This window comes from Strix uralensis, chromosome 1 (assembly GCF_047716275.1).
Source record: "Strix uralensis isolate ZFMK-TIS-50842 chromosome 1, bStrUra1, whole genome shotgun sequence".
In the NCBI taxonomy this organism is placed as follows: Eukaryota; Metazoa; Chordata; class Aves; order Strigiformes; family Strigidae; genus Strix; species Strix uralensis.
The window spans coordinates 143,453,698-143,473,981 of record NC_133972.1 but is presented as its reverse complement, the minus strand read 5'-3'; the positions used below and the strand labels follow the sequence as shown (position 1 = coordinate 143,473,981).

The window sequence follows — 20,284 nt, the reverse complement described above, 5'->3', positions numbered from 1 at the left end:
TATAAAAACAGCTGAGAAGGTGGGTTAGTACTTAAAAGAGCATTTTAGCTTTGAAAAAGTGGGAATTTGGGGTGGAAGTGGGGAAGGTGGCAAGGATTTTTGAGCGGCGCTTCCAGGCAGGCTCTTTTCCCTCCAGCATGAGCAATAAGAAAGACTGAAATTAGGTCCTGTGTGAAAATTGCAGCCTTCCCAGCCTGTTGGAGTTTCTTGCTGTATGCTGAATCCAGAGCTCCTCCTGGAGGTCTGCAGAGTCCAAGCCCTGCTGCTGACAGAGCTCATCACTGCTGCTTGGCACAAACAGCAATGCACCAGGCACTTCAACAACCCTATATACATATAGGATATATGTAATAGGTAGGTACAGGATAATATAGTAACCCTACATATGCCTATACATAGGCTGACATCAGTTAGCTCAGCAGCTGCACCAAGGCCCCTTTGGTAAGCTGAATCCAACCTCAAAAGTAAAGCTAATACATCTGAATATATTTACATATTAAACATACCTGAAGACACATATTCCTCCTAAAGTGCATGTTTTATTTTTTGAAGAAAGGGTGCTAAACTCGGGATGGAGGGAGGGTCCACATAAATCCTGTTCGAACCCACAAAACACTCCTCACCCAGCAAGACAGTACATCTTTGCAAGCTGATGCCATACCAGTGAGAGGTATCAAGACTTATCACCTACATGGGAAAAGATGGCTAGCTCAGACCAATTAGCCTCCCACTACTTTAATTAAATTTAGCTCACTTGCAAACCACAGATCCTCAATTTAGACACATGTTGCCATTCAAGTCTAGGAGAATCACATGCCTACTTTGAGGAAGCCAGCTGAGTGGGTAACTACACAGCCCTGCTGCCTTAAAAACAGCCTGGGTAACACCAGCTGGAGAGAGCACAGCCAGCATAAGAGGGTGGGGGGAGCAGGGTGCCCAAACTGCCTGTGAGGGCATTTGTGCAAAGCTCATCTTGGTAAAGCAGAAGACAACAATCAACTGTATTAAACAGCAACTGGGGAATTACCAGTAGACTTTTAGTTGGGGGGAACAGGGGTGGGGGGGAATATCCAAAGGTCAGCTAAAGAGACCTACAAGCAAAATGTGAAAACATGAGGACGTGTAGTGTGCAGGAGAAGCGGGGAGCAGGGCAGCAGAGGGGCTGCCAGACACAGCCGTCCTAGTTATACAACGATGTTCAGAACTTTCTAGGCACATACTAACATTTCATAACCATATTGTCTAGCTTTATCTGTTGCACTGCAAATATTGATCCCAAGTGTATAGTTCAGCAATGGCCAGTTAATTACTTGATGATAACAAAACAATAAACCACTTAAACCGTGATCAGTCACATGAACGGGGCAGGTTTTCCCTACAGTATACATCTGACTGAACAGTGCTGCATCGGTGGGTCTTGCAACAGTCCCTGCAATGGGGACAGATGTGACAACATACGACAGCTACATAAGATCAGACTGGTGATAGTTGGCATTTCCTAAGATGTTTAAGCTAGTCCCTGCTGTTAAGTAATTTTTTGAGAGTAAAGCTTCCTCCTTATATTTCTAAAAAAATGACATCATTAAAATAATTTAGGCTCTACATCATGTAAAACTGAGATTTTCTCATTGAGAATATTCCCCATACATGCCCATCCTTTTCTTCCACCCACCTCAGTCTCTTCCCCCGCTCCCTCCCCCAACATCTGTATACACAGACGAGTTGCCCCAAGCAACTGAATCCTTCCTAGAGCAGATACTGAATTATGGTCTTAAATCACTGCTCCAACACTTTATACTTGTATGTAAATATACATGTGTGTGTGTGTACACAAAAGGTGAGATACTATACACACACACACTTACCTTAAGGAGATTATGAGATGCATGAAAAATTGCATTATTTTATTTGTTTTAATTCATCCTTTCCTATAGTCATTTTTCTTTTTCATGCTTAAAAGACACGACCATTCTTCCTTTCAACTAAGGCCTGGAAAGTGAAATACATACATTTCTGAAATAATGAAGAAATCTTTTGGTGGGTGGGGGTGTGGAAGAGAAAAAGTAGGTACTTTGCACACATTAAAATAAAAAAAAAATCTCTTGCAACACAACTGTTAAGTGTAAAGGAATGCAGTCCAAACACATAGCATATACTGCTTTTTTTTGTTTTTTAAACCAAATCAACTTTAAAGAATTCTTAAATTTTAAGCTGATGTTGAAAGACTAATACATCAAAAAATGTTTCAAAATAGCCTAACATCCTCCAAAGAGCACTGTATCCTAATGACAGTGTAAGAAGAGTATTTGCAGTTCTTCCTGACAGGAAAATAAATTTAATACAATCATATAGCACAAATATGGCACCAAAATATTTATTTACAACATATATATTATTTTTACTTTTTATTAATATATTTTCCCCCTTTTAAAGCTATCCAGATTAAAAATGTCCAAGTCTGTTAAGAGAAGAATACATTCTCAAAATAAATAAGAAACAAGAAAGCAAGTCAGCTATAGTACACCATCTGCTTCCACAGTCCTCTTGTAAAATATACTCCAGTTAATAGGGAGTACATTTACAATAACATGTTGACACTATTCACTCTTGTCCGCTTATATACTAAACAAATACCATATTGGCATGAAGAGACACGTATGTTCAAAAAAGGAAGAGCCATTTGTCCCAGTGTCGTCTGAATTTACACAGGAAAGAGCCAGCTCCTCAGCTGAATTAAATCCCTAAAACCCCTGTGCTTTTGAAGAAAACCAGTCATCTGCTGTCTCCCAAACAAATATGGCAACAAGCACTCCAGTTGTGGAGGTCCATACCGTATTTTGGTTTGTGAACATGACTACATATCTCTGAGTATAGCTTCACCAACCACACTTCCTAGACTGTGAAATGGTATGTGACTCTGTCCTCCAGAATCACCAGCTACTACACACAAGCTTTTAGAGAAGCTCACCCGAATGACCAGTTTCCTTTCTTCACCCTTCACACATTTTGTTCCTAAAGTGCCTTGTCTGAAATCAATAAGCTGAAGACATCTGAAGCTTCCCAGGATCAACGCTTGGCCAAAACATTGCTGGAGGTCAGCAGTCATGCTAGCTTGCAAAGGAGAAGACCTTCCCTAGGATTTCTCCTCCCCTGCAGGGTGTTCATATGAGAAGTTCTTGCACAAAACCAGCAAGTCCACATTTTCCAAAGCAGACTGAAAATCACTTTAGTCTCAAACTGAAAGCCTAGAGACCTATTCTGGTTAGGTCTTAGAGCACTTTAAATATGTTAAATGCTATGTAAGTGCCAAGTATTGGAAAACTACTAATTTGACCAAGAACAGATGCTAGAAGACAGCTTTTTCAAGCTAAGCACGGGACTATGTTGCCATGGCCTCGCATTTAGAAATACCAGATGTGTCCACAAGTACACAGCCAGCCTTGCACGGTGATGCAGTGTATGGTAATACTTTCTGTACCCAATTTAGAAACTTGCATAGACTGCATACCTTGAAAACAGGATTCCAGCCAAAAGGATTAGCAAATGGATTCTAAATAACTCAGAATATTTGTTATTTTATTAAATATGCCTGCTTTCAGCTGGCATCTCATCATCAATTTCAGAAAGCATTAAAACTGAGTAACATTTTGTTAGTGTTTGGTTTCCTACTGAGAGCTCAAAATGTATTTTAAATTTAAGGCAGTTATTCAATTTTTGTTGTTTTAAAACAAAAATTGAATAGATCCAGGTTTTCTCTACTCTCAACAGAAAGGGACAATTTTCCTGGTACCTCCAAACTTTGGGACAGAATTAACACACTTCATTTTTTCCAGTGGGAAATTTATCCAAAGTAAAGTGGCAACGCTTGATTCTCCTTTCACATGGACGCAAACCAAAAGCAATTCCACTAAGAGAATGAAAAAGTCCTGAAAAGCTGAGTCTCTCCACAGGGTTTATAAATTTTGGGTCTCATCCAGGGAACTCAACTTGAAAGGTTCTGAGCATGCCAGCACGCCATGTCCAGAAATGCACATTAGCTTATGCTTAACCTAAAATCCAGTAAGCTGAAGCCTGTTGTAGCCTATCGAAGCTAAATACCCAGCAAATCACAGGCTGAAGCCCACAGGGTCAGTCTTCTATTGCTGTAGATCTACAGAAACCAAGTCTCTTATTCCCCAAGTGGTTCAATTATCAGTAAATTTAAATTAATTTGAAAACAAGAAACCTAGATCAATGTGACTCTGCTTCCCACATCCCTAGGAACTCCACAATGTGTTACTATTTCCTTGTGATTGACAGCAGGCTACTAGCACAGAGCTTAAGTCTTATTTAATAGAGTTTGTTAGTACAAAGGAGCCTATTTAATTTTTGTTTTGTATTTGAACAGTGATTTCTCTATATATACAGTAGTTTAGCACTCAGAGTGGCATTTGTTCCTTAAGTTAAAAAGCTGTCAGTTGGACATGTCAACTTTACAATCCAGAATCAGCTTTTAAATAAGCATTAGAAAGGCATTTCAAATACAACACACTGGTATTATTTCTGTTCAGAAACTGAGTAAAAGAACCGAATGCTCAGAAATTAAAATTATTTTGAAATTGTATAATTAAAAAAATGTGTTACTAATTCTTTTGAGGATGGGTATTACCATCTGAAGTAGAGACTCACCCTAGAAAGACACGGTGGATGAGAAGAACACAGTAAGGTCAAACCTCTTCTGGATTTTTGACTTAGCGGAATTCAGTTTTGTTTGGCAGTGATCTATAAGAACTTGGACATTTCATTTTCCCCAATCACTGTAAAACTGTTCTTTAACTGAGTTGGAAATAGTTCAAAACATGATTCAAGTTGACCTATAGAAGTGCATGGGATATTCTGGCCAAAGTTAAAACAAAAAAACCTATCCCACTTCAAAAAACCTTCAGAGAGTCTCCTCTTAATATCTAGGACACCATAAGTTGCTCCAGGCAGACTGTTTAAATCTCCATGCCCAAATGAATCGCTATTAGCTCTTGGGCTCAAAGAAACTTCCAAGTCAGGACATGTATAAAGCTGTTGTGCTAATATTCAAATAGTCTGAACCAATAACCCTCCAGGGTAGGGCCTCGATGACTTATTTAACTTTTTCATTTCAACAATGAATCCAGCTGCGTGCATAAGTGAGGCACACAGGTTTTACAAACCAGACAGATATAGTAAGACATTACCTAATAAAAACTGATACCAATAACAAAACAAATCTCTGGCCAAATTTGATGTTTGGAGGTTTTGGCAACCATTGCATTTTTTGTTTGTTTTTAAACTAGTTTTGTACGGCACTAACACTATTCTTAGTAAGATTGGCCATAAAAAACCCAGCCTGTATGAAATGCAACCACACTAAATCGGTACGGTTATAAAACAGCATTACAGCTCTTTACATCTGCACTATAACGTTCAGTGTTATAAAAAGACCGTGCACTTATGAAGCCCAGGCAGCCAGCTGCTTCATTTCATCTTCATCCTCTGCTCTCTTCCTGGTCGATGCTGCAGAGAAAGAGAGATTAATAATAACCATCAACTAACGTAACAGTCAGAATCATTTTATTTGTTAGCATGGGGACTTGCGTAGTGCTTTTCAGTTTGAAGATCTCGGATCAATTTATTGAGCAGCAAGATAAACACAGGTAATGGTAGTAAGGAAGCTGATGAGAGATGCAACTATTTTACCCCACCATTAACTCACACATAACCATGAGGTTAACAGTATAGGTCTGATATAAATCCTACTGAAAGATTCCCACAGAAAATACATTTAATTCCTAAAAGCTGTCACACAGAGCAAGCACCCACAAGAATGCTGCAAGTTCTCTCACCGCCACTTGGGCGGGCACCAGTGACCCACCCCTGACCGTTTGTGCATCCTGCTACCTCTCCAAATAGGGCTGAAGGGTTCTGCATGTGCAGGTTCAGTCTCCAAACTGATCCACCCCATTTTAATGAGAAGTGTCATTTATTAAAAAGGAGAAACATTCCTGAACTAATCTTTGCTCAGGTGACATCAGTTAACATGAAATCACAGCAACAACAATTCCTAGCTCTGTAACAGATCCCACACACACTTTCTCTTTTTTTTTTTTTTTTTTACCCAAATCTCCTATCACACATCTTTCGCATTCCCTGAACTAAAACCTCACCCAAATAGTCTTCATTTGCTGACCTACAAACTGCATGCCCTACAGCCCAGGTTCAACCTCAAGCTGTCTCCATCTGTGGGCTGTTCATGTCAGGATTTGCATTCCTCCAAACATCAGTGGAACACTGTTACTGGGTGCAATATGCTTGTGTGTACGCTTACAGCAGCCAGTTGGCTCCCACCTGTGGCAACCATAAGGCCAGGAGCCACCATCTTGAGAGGGGTTGCAGCTACCACTGGGGGACTGAAGGTGGGAGGAGGACATCGGAGACCAAGGGTCCAGTCCCTACTCTAGAGGCAAGTGCCACTGGCTCACTGTGCAACTGGGAAAGGTCACTCGCTATGCCTCGCTCCATCTCAGCTTCCCCATCTCTAAAATCAGGAGGGTAACATGATCTCCAATTAGACGCATTATAAAACCATTAACTGTTGTTCTTATTTTGCCATTGCTGTGTAATGGTAAGCATTCAGTTTCATAAAAGATAAGTCTGTTTTGCAAGGCCTTAAACTGTATAAATGTAACCAGCTAATTTTGCCTGAAGCACTCATACAGACAGATGAAGTAGCAAATTAAGATTGTGAGAAGCACATGGAGATGGCCTGGGTTTAATAAACATGTCAGCTGGCACAGCTGGATCTGGAAGAGGACTAGACTGCAACTGCACTGGGTTTTCCTAAATCCATTTTTTTACTAGCTGTTCTGCAATTGACTTAAGTAGATGAGACAACAATCGCAGCTTGAACATTTTAAACTGCTTCTCATGGTTTTAAGTGCTGTCTGCCAAAAGACATGTAAGAGTCTCTGAGCTAAACTGGTCTAGGTAACCTGTTCTGCAGCAGAATGCACCATGAACAACCTCTGCCACATGTGTGCTGCCCTTGCCACCAAATATTCATACTCTTTTACTAGCATTAGTACACAGCAAGTCTTTCAGCTGGTAGAGGACAACAGGGACACTGTAAAAGGTATAGTTAAAGTTGACTGTCCCTGGCTTAATTCAAAATTGAAAAGGGCAGCACCACAGAAAAATAAGACTACTGCTTAAAGCCATGAATGTCTGTTCTGTAGAAAGCAAGCAAAGGAATTACAATATTTCTTTAAATGTGTACTTCCTGCTGCCTCCTTCATTTCTAATTAAAATACCACTGGCAAATATCAAACCACTACCCTACAAAACTGGATCTTTGTGACGCAAACATTTTGAATCTAGGTCAGCTCTAATTAAAAAAGACTAAGGATTTAATTGCCAAAAAGAGAAAAAAGTTCTTCCCATTCCTCAGTGATTTCATTACATTTCAGTAGGAGATGAATTATTATAAGTGCAAGGTCAAATTCCCTGAGTTTGTCTCCCCAAATCTACACAGAATTTGATCTTAAATACTTTCATACAGCAAACCAGAATTCAACTCCGCTTTTTGCTGATAAACAGATACAAAAATAGGAAAAGGAACTTATAACACTTTAAAGGTTAAAACACAGTTAAATACATATCTGGAGCTCTCCCTTCCTCTCCTCCTACTTGCAGCATGCCTCAATCATGAGAAACATAAAATTGAAAGCAAACAGTTTACCAGGGCGAGAAGGCAGCGATGTGGACGGAACACTTGGCAGTCTGACATCTTTCATTCCCTTGTTCAATTCTTCTTGCTCCAGTTCTTCTAATTCTGCCATCAACTCATCCTAAATTCAAGGAAAACATAATTTACAAATTCATTGTCCTGACAGTGATCTCAGGCAAGGGCACATTTAACAACCATGAGGCAAAGAACTACTGAAAAAACACCTGAAAACAAGTATCAAAACCCAGCATATCACAAGTATGATTTCTACTAAGCATGAGCAATAACAATAAACCTTAACTGAAAGTTGAAGGACAGACAATGGAAGTTAGAAACAGGACAAGGAATAACATTAGGAAGAAAACTGATGGCAGTGTAGCACTTGCCAAACAGGCAAATGGCTGGGGGGGGGGAAGTCCCTCTGCCTTCCTCAGATTTGTTCCAAATCTAGAGCCTGTACTCTTTAACAGATTATAATTTTAATGTGCAATTTCTCCCATTTTAAAAAACAAAGAGCTTCCACCAGTTATATAAGTAGACAGTCATTAAACATTATGCTTCTGTCCTATCACACAAGTCCAGGATTATATATGATTTCAAAGCAGCACTGGAATCAGAGCTGTCCTCCTGGGTCCTGTTATTCACTCTTAAAGCATGTAACTCTTGGGTTTTTAGCTGCAGAAGCTGATTTGGACAGATGATCTAATCCACTTGTATAATACTAAAAATAAAGAGGTACACACTTTTGAAAAAAGCCAAAGACATTCCTTGGCTGTAGTTTCCCAAAGAAAGGAAGCTAGATATTACATATTCGTAGAGAAGTAGACCTTTGCCATGTTGATAAAATGGTTTAAAAAGAAACAATGGGGAAAAGTGGCTGGGGGAAAAGTGGCTGTAGTGAAGGGTGATCTACTAGGTATTACAATGGACTTTGCCTACCCATTTATACCTTGCTCATCACCAATGTGGAAATTAAAATGATAAATACATAGCCACCACAGGCCTTCCAAGACTTACTTTCTCATGTTTTTATATTTTTAAGGCCAAAAAGAGGCTATGGTTTGCCTATTTGACCTAGTTCACAGTGCAAATACTAGGATAACATCTAAAAATTTCAGCATCAGGTCTACACCTGATGATGTTCAATTGATGGCTGATCTCTCAAAGAAATGTGCAAGTTGGGGCTCCCTGTCTAACTTAGGTTACTTAGCTGAGGTGCAAATGCGTCTGCACTTTAGGTGCCTCGTCAGTGGGGTGAATACAAACTTCTTACAAAGTTAGTATCCAAGTGTCATGAAGTCAATGGAAACAAGTATTTCTGAAGACCTCTAGATGGTCATCCAATACTCTCCCACACCAAATTAGTCCTTGCCAACCTCTACTGAATAAATAAACAATTAAGAGGTGTTGTCAGCCACAACAGGCTCTTAAAAAAGAGTGATCACGACCCCTACACTGTTAACATAAATAATAGTGTAACGGCTAGAACATTTTCTCTCAAAGTGGGAGACCCAAGTTTTAAGTTCTTCTAATCCTCAGTATGGATTCAACTGTTTCCCACAACTCAGGCTCCGCTCTACAACTAGGCTGTGGAATATTGCAACAGCAACAACAAATCCCTTTACTCTCCTTGAACCTAGGCCAAAAAGATTGCAGTGGGAAGATACCATGTGAATTCTCAGGTTCCAGGCTTTGTCCACTGGAATCTGCATATCTTGCATTTGATTATCAGAAACAGGCCTTCAGGCAAGGGTCACCCCTCCCAGCGAGCATCCTATTCAGGTAGGACAGAGGTTTTTTGCATTCTTCATGACATACACTGTGTCAAGCCACGGAGAGAGAACCTTATGTTTTTGTGTCTGTCTGGAGCAGTAGAAATTACATTCTTTCATTACCTCCTTACACCCATGGCACACATGTGAAGAGGAAACCCAAGTGTGTGGTCAAAACGTCCTTCAAAAACATAAAATTAAAATCATCCTCCAACACAAATCACCTCATAACCCAGCAATTAAGTCACTGATTCTAGCACTCTTAAGATGAAGTGGCCTGCAAACCAGCTTTCCCAATTGCTGCACAACTGCTGTAAGTATTAGGCTCCTATGCAAATGCAGGTACTGGTACAACGATGCCCCACATGACAGTGGCTTATTTTCCCAGAACAGAAAACATGGCCATCAACTTAGACTAGTATCTCTTAGGAACTTCCGGGTCAATCTACAACATGCTTACTAAGTCTAAACTCCTACAAGTTAAGCACTGATGAAAAGTAAGTGACACTGTATAGCTGTTTGGGATGGCAGTATGTTTTTCAACTGTTTGAAGCCCAGTTTATACAGGCCAAGTCCTATTCCTTAATGCCAGTATTGATTAAATGTTTCTTGAAAGGTCTATTTACATTTAAAGTGGAAAAATAGGAAAGCAGGTAATGGGACCAAAATACAAAGAATCACTATTATTTTCAACAAATTATCACTGTTGAATGAAACCTCCCCTCCACCACAGTCATGCAAATATGATATAGCATATGTATTTTTCTTTGTTGTCCATTTGGACATTCTTCAAACAATCCCTAGTGCTTGGTCATTTTAAAACATAGTTAAAAACCAAAACCAAACTGGTTGTGATACTGAGCCTGATTCTCAGCTCTGCATTCCACAGACTGCAGGAATTTTGAGTATACCTGACCCTTGAGTCCTCAGCCATGGTTGGATCAGAAGTAATGTCCTGCTTAGATGTACAAAGTCAAGTCCAGGGACACTCAATGAAAGCTACTGCAACAAATTTTCAGAAGGTCTTAAGTGCCTTGTGGGGGTTTCATAAGAAAAGAGCTCAAGGAATAAACCTTATTGCCTCCAACAGGAATTACTTCTCCTGTAATGAATTTACTTCTGTAGAAAATCTGGTGAACAGGGAAAATGCCTGCACCTCCAAGCACCAGAAAAGTCCTTAAAAACGTGGTGCAAATATTCAGAATTGTGAACAGCAGCCTGTTCATGGCATAGGAACATGCACTTAGTCAAACGGATGTCTATTTGGAGCAGAAAAAATTATATGTTTCAGTGTCCACTTGGAGCAGTACAAATTACACGTTTTAGTGACCTCCTGCTTCCATGGTACAAATGAGAATAACAACTACAGGAATGCAGTTAAAATCGCCTTTTTAAAATTTATATATAAAAAATCTTTTACACATATAGATTGTTATTATTTATTTTATATATTATTTTATTTATTTAATAAGTAATACTAATATAATTTAATATGTAAAAAAAATTATAAAAGTGTCCTAGACGGGGTAAGCTGGAACCAAGGAATTTCACATCCACACCTTTCGAGAAACAAACCACTGGAACAAGCCACCACACAAAGTAACTATGGAGTCATTTAACAGCTAAAACTCACAGGCTTTACTGAAGTACTAACCTCATCAAACTCATCACCAAAGGCAGCTCGGTTTGAGATGGCGTCTGAAATTTCCTGGGCAACATCTTGCTGTTCAGTGATATCTTGCATCAAATCATCAATTTTGTTCAAGTCCCTAGCAAGATAACATGGACACATTTTTTAAAGATACATCATTCAAATACTACAGAAAAGACTCAAAGCAACTTGAACAGACCCTATTTTCTTTTTATACCCATGACTGTATAAACAGCAGAACTCACAGTGAATAACTTCCCTCACCTACACCTTTATGCTTCCTGGCAAGCTTCTGCATGTTTTAGCCCATCCAATTTCTTCCACTTCGGGATTATAACAAAAGTCAAACTGCAGCAGTCTGTGTCTCTCTCCCTCCGTGCTACTCAGACCTCTGCCAGCCAACAGTCACATTCCCTGGGCAGATCCCGTCTCCTTCCTAAGGTCAGCATCTTTATAGATGGATCTTTTTCGATGCTAAGCTTTTGCCAGAACTGGACTATATGCTATTTAAGAGTTTCCCCTTATTGTTAACTTCATTATTGTTTCAGTTCCTGTTTACTTCTCCCAAAACAACCTTTCTGATTTAACTCTGTTTATTCAGGCAGGAAAACACCTCATGAAACAATACAGGACATATAAAAATATTACATGCACAAAAAAATTACCCTCTCTTTTATTCAGGTCTAATTAGTACTTTGAATCACACAGTCCAGCTTATGGACTTTGAGGAAAAGAGTCCACTTAGTTTCTTCAACCAAGTTTTCCTCTGGAAAAACCAAGGGCAGAGGCCAGTCCCTACTGCCAAGGCAGACTTAAAAAAAACAGGTACCACATGGATCTCTCTGGACTTCCTTCTAGACTTACTGTTAAGAAAGATATTTTTCTGCCAAATATAACATTACAACACCAACAGCATTCCTGATGTTAAACGCCTAAACTCAAAATGAAATCAAAACTGCCTGACGATACAATAGACTGTAGCGATGAAATAGTTTGAAAGTGGTTAGTAAGCTTAACCTGTAAGCTATTAGAAAGCACTTACATATTTTCATGCACTTTTTTCATAGCTTGTGCAGCATAACCCATATTCTTGAGCACTTCTGTGTTGGTGTGGGAATTTTCCAGTGCCTCTCTCTGGAACTCAATGGTTGAAAGTGTCCCATCGATTTGACTCAACTGTTTCTCATATCTCTTTTTTCTCTTCAGTGCTTGTAAGGCAGCTGGAAAGCAAAGAGGCGAAGTGCATTGTATATTTATATAGCAAAACACAAGGACAAGTAGTTCAGCACCAAGCTGATCTGCAGAATTTATAATTCTCACTCTCCTACCTCACTAGTAGGGAGACAAACTTTGACCACACCAGATCAGCAGCCTGTTTATCACCAACATGCTGTTGCATGAACATGCTGGGAAGCCTCTTTTAGATTAACTCCTTTTAGCACCACAGGGAAGAGCAGCTTCTTCCTCCACTGCGGGAGATCTTGAACTCCATCCTGTGCACACAGGCAAAGCAGGGAAGATGGGGAGGAAAAAGAAAAACATCAGAGAGAAGTCAGAAAGGAAGAAACAGGAAAGAAAGAAAAGAAGAGGTTGCAATACATAAGTAAAAATGAAGGAAGACAGAGTATGAAGATCTGTCATGATAACCACATCTCCACCAATGCTGCTTTCTAAACTTTGTCTCAGCAGCAGGAACTGTCAAGTCCAATGGAAAGCCCAAATGGCCTAACGAAGCAGGTGGGTTAGATCACAGAAGGACTCACATTTCTCTTTCAGCTGCATTATTTCTTACAATCACTTAGGAGCATGATCTTTAAACCTTAGAACTTGAAAACATATAGAACTTTGTAGACACGGTCACAGCCAAATCCAGCTACTCCCTCACTATCTTTGTAAATCGTTGAGATTAATCTTTTATATTTGCTAAATTATGAGCAGCATACTTTGCCCAGAGTAAATCATTACAGAATAAATGCATGTGATAAGCAGGAGGAGAAAAGGGCTTTCTCTTGGCCTCTGGGTGTGGAACACACACAATCTTGCCACAGCATTTCCTGACCACTGTCCTTTCCAAACGACACATGTGCCAGGCAAGAAAAACACCAAAGAAAACCAAGAGACCGAGTTAACCCATCGCTTTTTCAATGCTATTAACACACATGTCCTTTCCCTTGTCTCTTACATTTAATTTTTAAATCAGGTTCAGAGCCAGCAAGCAACAGCAGAACTGCAGCCCCCCCAAACTCAACCGACAGCAGCCATTACTGTTTCTGTTTTATTTGAATAATCACCCATGTGCATTAACACTGAACCTTGACACTGGGGTACACAACTTTTCAAAAGAAGTTAGGAACCCTCCAAGGAGGGGACATAGATTTATGGTGTGTAACAACACACTAAAAAAATTGAGTGCTTTGTTGACAAATGCTTGAATCGACATGGTCAAAGTTGTTCATCATTAGCTGGACAAGGACAAGCATTCACACAGGCGAAGATACACAGTGCCTTCTAGCACCTGCAGTAAAATGTTTCAGGACAGCAAGCCACAATCACAAGAGATTAATCATAGTATTCAAATTCAAGATCTTCCCAGGTTTAAGCATGGTGCAAAGATCATGCATATTCTAAAAAAAGATGAATGAACACCAGATGATGTCATGCAAATGGCAAAGGTGAGAACTGTAAAATTCTCACTGGCAATTCCAAAATACATCAGTTTGACTTAATCCCAAATAATCTTTTTACCTACTTCTTATTTCCCTACTTATTCAGGCCTATTATTGGTAGTGTTAAGACACCAGCCACCTCCTTCCTTAGCTTCAGTTGAATTAAAATTTGATCCTGGATTCTTTGGTTTGGAAGCCAGAGATTCTAGGTAAATTTAATGGTCTGAAACTGCATAACACTGGCTGCGCCAGGGAGGACTCTAAAGCCCTGTGGACTGAGGAACACTAATGCAGAAAGGCTTCAATTGGAGTCAGTAGATATCACAGGACAATACTACCAGTAGGTGTTTTGCAAAAATGTGGCTCTGTAATGGTGCTGTTATTATTGCCTGCTCAGAGAGAAAATGGATTTCCTCAGTTACACATAAAGCAGTTGTTTTCAAAATCCTGAAGGTTCTTGAATTAACATTTAATTAAACCACACCCAAATAGAAACCACAGAAGCTAAACTCTGTGTGACTTCACCTATTCATAAACAGCTTTTCCTAATTATTATAGTGCAACATATCATCTTTATTAATTCTCTTTAGTTTTACCAGTGACTTACAGAACAAAGCACTTCATGGGAAATCAGTTCATACTCCTGTATCAACCAAGGCATAATTCCCACACCACACTATATGATTTTTCTCATTTATATTAAATGAATGCCCTTCATTGCAGTGTTTTGTAATAGTAGCTTCTATAGCTAAGATATGAGAATTTCCTTGTTATTTGAAGTGTATTTTTCTGTGCTTTAGATTATCGTGAACTTGAAGTGGTTTTTTACTGCACATACAAGCATTTTAAAATTCACGTGCAACTCTTACAAGACTGAAACGCTTCACAGAAATGCTACTACATTGTAATAACCAAACTGAAGAACAACATATCTATCAAAAAAGAAAGAAACTGAGCAGAGAACATAAATCTACTTCACTGAAGGTCTAAGAATGGCACTGAAAAAGGGGGCTGCCCATTCCAAAGGTTTGAAAAAAGAAAGACAGCCCAGGAGGTAGAGTCTGAGGAAGCAAGTGTAATTAATACCAATTCAATCAGGAAGAGGTGGAAGTCTTCTCCAGGAAAAAAAACAATCTCATACACTGTGTTCGCTGTGCTCCAGAGAAGCCAATTCAACTCCTGCATTTCATAACAAAGTGGTTAGCAGTTGGCTGGGCTTTAGCACATTTCCTGTGCTGTACTTCTGAGTCCAGCAAGCAGGATACAGCTCACAGATTAGGAACCACTGCTTTTAATCTGAGTTTTTATTTTATTTTCAAGGTATATGTCAGTTTAAGTACGCATATTAAAGAACTACTGTTATTAACATACAGAAGGACACTTTTCCCATATCACTATGTTGATACTTTATTAAGGAAGCAGAAATGGCCGGCTGGGCAACAGTAATCCCGGCCACACTGAATATCCAGGTTACTAAAGAAAAGAACAAAAGTAGTGACATAGAAAGAGTTGTGGCACCTTCCTCGTGGTTTCATGACAGATCAGAATGAAAAGAGGTAATACAGTGATAACAACACCTTCACCTGTCAAGCCCACCACCAACACCCATCAGTACAGGAATTACCAATGATCTCATCTTCTAAAGTAGAAATAAAAGTATTATCTAGTAATCCTTAAAATTCCCAGGGGAAAAGGGCAAAAAAGGAAAAGAATGCTTCTTCAGAAGATAGAGCACCACCGTAAAAATACTGGATCTCACTCTTGGACACAGTTCACAAACCTCCACTTCAGTCCTGCAAGGGACCGATGGATTACAACTTGTGATCTCCCTTACACCAAGGACAACCAAAAGAAATGCTGCTGAGACCATGAAAATCATACCACCCTGAGTAAGCTCATTATCAACATTCATAATCCTTAAAACCTTCTGAGGGAAGCCACATACAGTTACAACTGAGAGGCTAATTCAAGAACAATAATGCACCTGATTTGTTATAACCACTGTAGTTCCTGGCAAGACACCTGAAACGTGATCATGAAGATCAGAAAACAATAGCTGTAACTCACAGAACAAAGACACAGTAAAGACGTTCTCATATCTCCCTGCCAGAAACCCTCAGTCCCAACCTGTCATATACGTTGCCACAGGTATTGACGGCTCTGTCCACGTTAACAAGCAACTACTACATTGTTGTTTGGTTTCAACAGCATTCTGGTTACAACTAAGTCCTTGAAAAGGAATGCTACACAGCTACATAAACCCTGCCCAAATGTACACAGCATATTTAGCAGCATCTACTTGTAAAAGCCTACCTGTTATTCCAACTTTCTAGCTAGGGTTTTCCTCAGTAGTACTGTGTGCCTCTTTATGGTTAAAATTTAATCCTATTCTGGATTAAAAAAAAAAAAAAGGCAGCTAAGGCTTCTTTTAACTTAAGTCTTTTCATTTAGCCATTTCTGAGGATCTGTAAAAGATTCCAGGCTGAAACAACGCTCGTTGACATGTATGCCATTGTCACAGGTGCACTTCAGAAAAGACATTTCCTTTTTAAAGAGTTCTCAAATACTCAGTATCACACTCTGTCCTTTAAATTTTCCTGTATGACCTTCAGAATACTGAAGATGAAAGGCCAGTTTCCAGATGGAGTTGGCAGCAGTGCACTCACTGAAACTGATACCAAAAAATATACAGCAAGAGATATATAAGAAAAATTCTTGAGTTTGTATCTGGAATGGAGGGAGATTAAAAGACACTGCTAACTGTGAAAAGAAATATTGCTTATCATGACATAACCTCTGCAGGAGGTATTCCAACACACACCACTGTTCTGAAAACCCTCAAGTGGTCTAGCTACAACAAGATATTAATGGGGAATGCTGGAAGTGTATCATCGCAGGAGTGTAGCTAATTTCCGATTAGGTACAGGAATTGCAGAGATACTCACTGCCAAAAATATTTAAGGGATATTTCAGATCTATTTGCATAGCTCACGTGTTACGGCTTTGAAATCAAGTTAAGCCTACTGATGTCACATGAACTGATTCAAGAATCATCTGAACTCATGAAAAATTGCTGGTGCTTGAATCTGCTCTCTCTTGCGTCAGTATAACTGAGTCAGACTCATGTGCCTAAAAATCAAATGAGATCATGCTAATTTGTTGCCTTTTCTATACCTAGATAGATCTTGCTCCAGTCTCGGACACTACCGTTTTGGTTTTCACGGGCTTCTCTACAGATACAATTAAGAAAAAACAACATTAAAATTTACCTATGAGGTCCCCTTGAACATTCACTTTAACAAGGCAATGTAGATTAAGTTTTACTCTCTCATTTGTGTGTATGTTCACGTAATGCTACAGCAGATGCTCTGATTTCCTCTGAACTATATAGTACAGTATACCAGCTAATACGCTGGTAATAATACACTAATAATATGTAAATATATAAATAACAATATGTAAAAATATATATAATATGGAAACAATATACTAACAATATGCTACTAATATGCAAATAAACAGCAATTAAACTGTAAAGCAATTGACATATCAAATGAAGGGGTATTCTTGGGGATGTAATCTAACTCACTAGCCTGCTAAATTCAAGCACTTTGCCACAGCAAAGTTAGTTTCTCCTGTTTCTCCTCTGACTGTAGAGACACTATCCTGTTTTGACTTCAGAGCCATCTTTGGCATGAAAAACTTCCCACTCTGTACTTCTTGCCCTACTCCGGTCTCTTTACTATTCTTAACTGTAGGTTCCTGAACAAACGACAAGATAAAAAGGAGTTTTTATCAGCTCAACAGCTCAATAATCCAGTTTGCCACATGACTCCACAAACAATTGCATAGATAAAACTAGGGGAATTGCATACTGAGCACCACAGTGGAAACAAACATCTGGCAGAAAAGCCTTATATGTCAAATCCTGCACGCCTGAAGCACAAGGCCATAGTTTGACAAACACCTGGAACCAACATCAACCAGCTGAGTTAAAGGAGAAGCAGATCCACCTTCTCTCAACAAGTAGTACTCATTCCTGCCTGTGCACCATCCTCTCCTTCACAGGTGCCAGAGCACTTGTGCAGCTGTGGACTCAACTGGGTAAGTGGAGCTTAACCTACCCGGGGTAAAAAAAAAATAATCCAGCTAAAAAACCCACAAGATCTTACAGCTGCATCCAGCTTTCTGAAACACACCCTTCAGGGAGCTCTGCCAAGGAAGGGAAGGGAGCAGCACAGGGGCAGGAGCGAGACAGGAAGCATTGCTTCTTCCTGCAACCATGCCAGTTTAAAGTCCAGGCTTGGGATGAAGTTCAACAGCAGCATGTCTGGATCTAAACAGGAATTGCTACAGTCACAGGAGCAGGCCTGTTTTCTTGCATCAGCCCTGCCGCCCAGGCATTTGCATGACGAACCCAGTCCCAGGAGCTATCTGGTCACTTTGTCCCACAGCAAATTAGTTTTCAGCTGCATCACCTTTCTGAACTAGCTCACTGCATCAGCACACAGGTGCCACTACCCGCACAAGGGTACAAGGGAAATGCTCCAGTTGAAGTCAGGGGAGTAGAAAGGGTGGGACTGGGACAACCCTGACAGCTCCCGTGCCGCAGAGCGGCAGGCTCAGTTGTGCTGCTGAACTGGCTTTACTCCCTCTAACTGTGCTTTCAAATCTGTCCCATCTTGACCCATGTTTTTAAATCCTAATTAAAAGTTAGTTTAGTTAATCTGCCTTTTGCTAATAATTATTAATTGCTAAAGTAATTAATAATTATTAAACGCTGAAGTATTATAAATACATTAAAGGACTAACCAAAACACCTTTAACACGCATCCCCTCACAAGCTCTAAGTTGCATGGTGTTAATTTTTTAAACAACTGAGCAACAAAAAGAGCAAAGAACTACTTTATCGTTACATCACAAATCGTTAACTCAAAACGGTTTTATTGTTTTGAAGTATTTAAAGAAAAACAAAGCTCAAAGTAGACAAACAGAGGACTCCGGGTGACTTTAGAAAGTATTTAACTTGTTTCTCAAAGGTCTGTAGATGCCCAAGACACTGGCTACTATCATTTGCTTCCCAGAAAGGTGACATCAGAATAAGCAGGATCCAGGTCTTATTTTCCCTTAGTATCCCCTCGTCTGCACCTAACAGCAGCCCAAACCAGCAGTCACTAATACTCTGAACTATCATTCATTTTTTAGCGATATCAGGTCCTTTCCTTGCGATATGCGGCAAATTTCTCTCCATTCAGAATACCAGAATTGTATTGTATTGTGTCATCCAGACGCTCCTTGAACTCTGACAGGCTTGATGCCGTGACCGCTTCCCTGGGGAGCCTGTTCCAGAATACCGAATTTCTCTCCAATCACTCTGCTCCTCAGTTGCCAGCCGGACACTCTCCAGCCCTCGCAGGGGGTCCCAGCAGGGCGCGCCCGGCCTTCCCCGGCGGCGGGTGAAGGCCAGCGGGACCGGCCCAGCCCCGGCCCCGGCCCCGAGGACTCACCTCGCTTGTTCTTGGTGCCGTGCTGCCGGGCTGCCGCCAGCTCCCGCTCGATCCTCGTCTCCAGGTACTCCTGCTTCTTGCTGAGCATCTCCTCCGTCTCCCGCAGCCGGGCCAGCGCCTCCTGCGGCGAGGGACCCCCGCGGCCCTTGGAGGCGGCCGAGCGGCCCCCCTTGAAGAACTTGGAAATCTTGCTCATGGCGGCGGCCCCGGCTCGGCACCCGCCGACGGAAGGGTCTAGCCGGCCCGGCCCGGCTCGCAGGAGCCTCCCCGCCCGGCACCCGCTGTGACGGCACTTCCTGGGCCCGCGGGCGGCGGCACCACACCTGGCGGCGGGGCGGGGCGGCCCCGGGGAGGCCGGACCGCCGCTGCCCTCCGCGGGCCCCACGCGGGCCCTCCACCAGCGCCGGCAGGTCCGCGAGCCCCGCGGGGCGGCCCGTGGGGGTCCCCGGGAGGAAGAGGGCAGAGCCCCGGCGGGGCGGAGGGCAGCCGAGGCGGGGCCGGGCAGGCGTGCCCGCCGTGCCCGCGCTGCGGGGGCAGGTAACGAGTTTGTGCTTCCCCCACCCCCCCCAGTTACTCTCAGTCTCGGGCCGCAGGGTGTAACGGCGCTGGCCAGGGCAGCGCGCCCCGCGCCCCGCGGGGGACACGCCGGGGAGACGGGCGGAGCGGGCCCCCGTCAGCACGGCGCGGGGAGGGGGGTGACAGGGGCCCCGCCGCCAGCCACGGGCTGTAACGGCCAGGGACCCGCGGGTGAGGGCTGAGAAAAGAAACAGTTCGTAAGAAATGTGGCTTTTAAAAGTACAGGTGCGTCGTTAAGGAAACTGCAGCGGCACTAATATATTTTACAAGAGTGCAAGAAGTATCTGGGAAAGCCGTATTCCGCTTCCCTCTGCCGAGCAGGCGCTGTTCGCAGGGCTCACCCAACTAACGGCAAGAATAAGACACAAAAAATACTT

General features: G+C 41.4%; 1 protein-coding gene across 1 annotated transcript; it reads right to left on the bottom strand.

The window, feature by feature from the left end:
* Positions 1-2,358: 2,358 nt before the first annotated feature.
* On the bottom strand, positions 2,359-19,673 carry CHMP4C (charged multivesicular body protein 4C). Its single transcript, XM_074883660.1, has 5 exons — positions 19,332-19,673; positions 12,201-12,378; positions 11,162-11,276; positions 7,748-7,856; positions 2,359-5,526 (listed from the first exon to the last, which is right to left on the bottom strand). Exons 1-5 carry the CDS (start codon positions 19,525-19,527, stop codon positions 5,462-5,464), a joined length of 663 nt encoding a protein of 220 aa, XP_074739761.1. The 5' UTR covers positions 19,528-19,673; the 3' UTR covers positions 2,359-5,461.
* Between the last annotated feature and the right edge of the window lie 611 nt (positions 19,674-20,284).

What these genes read in the sequence shown, in the direction of transcription:
- CHMP4C (XM_074883660.1), bottom strand. Translation starts at nt 19,527, where the DNA reads ATGAGCAAGATTTCCAAGTTCTTCAAGGGGGGCCGCTCGGCCGCCTCC. An exon ending in CGGCACCAAGAACAAGCGAG is followed by an intron (nt 12,379 to 19,331) that starts GTGAGTCCTCGG and finishes TTTGCTTTCCAG; the next exon opens with CTGCCTTACAAGCACTGAAG. An exon ending in TTGGTGATGAGTTTGATGAG is followed by an intron (nt 7,857 to 11,161) that starts GTTAGTACTTCA and finishes CCTTGAATTTAG; the next exon opens with GATGAGTTGATGGCAGAATT.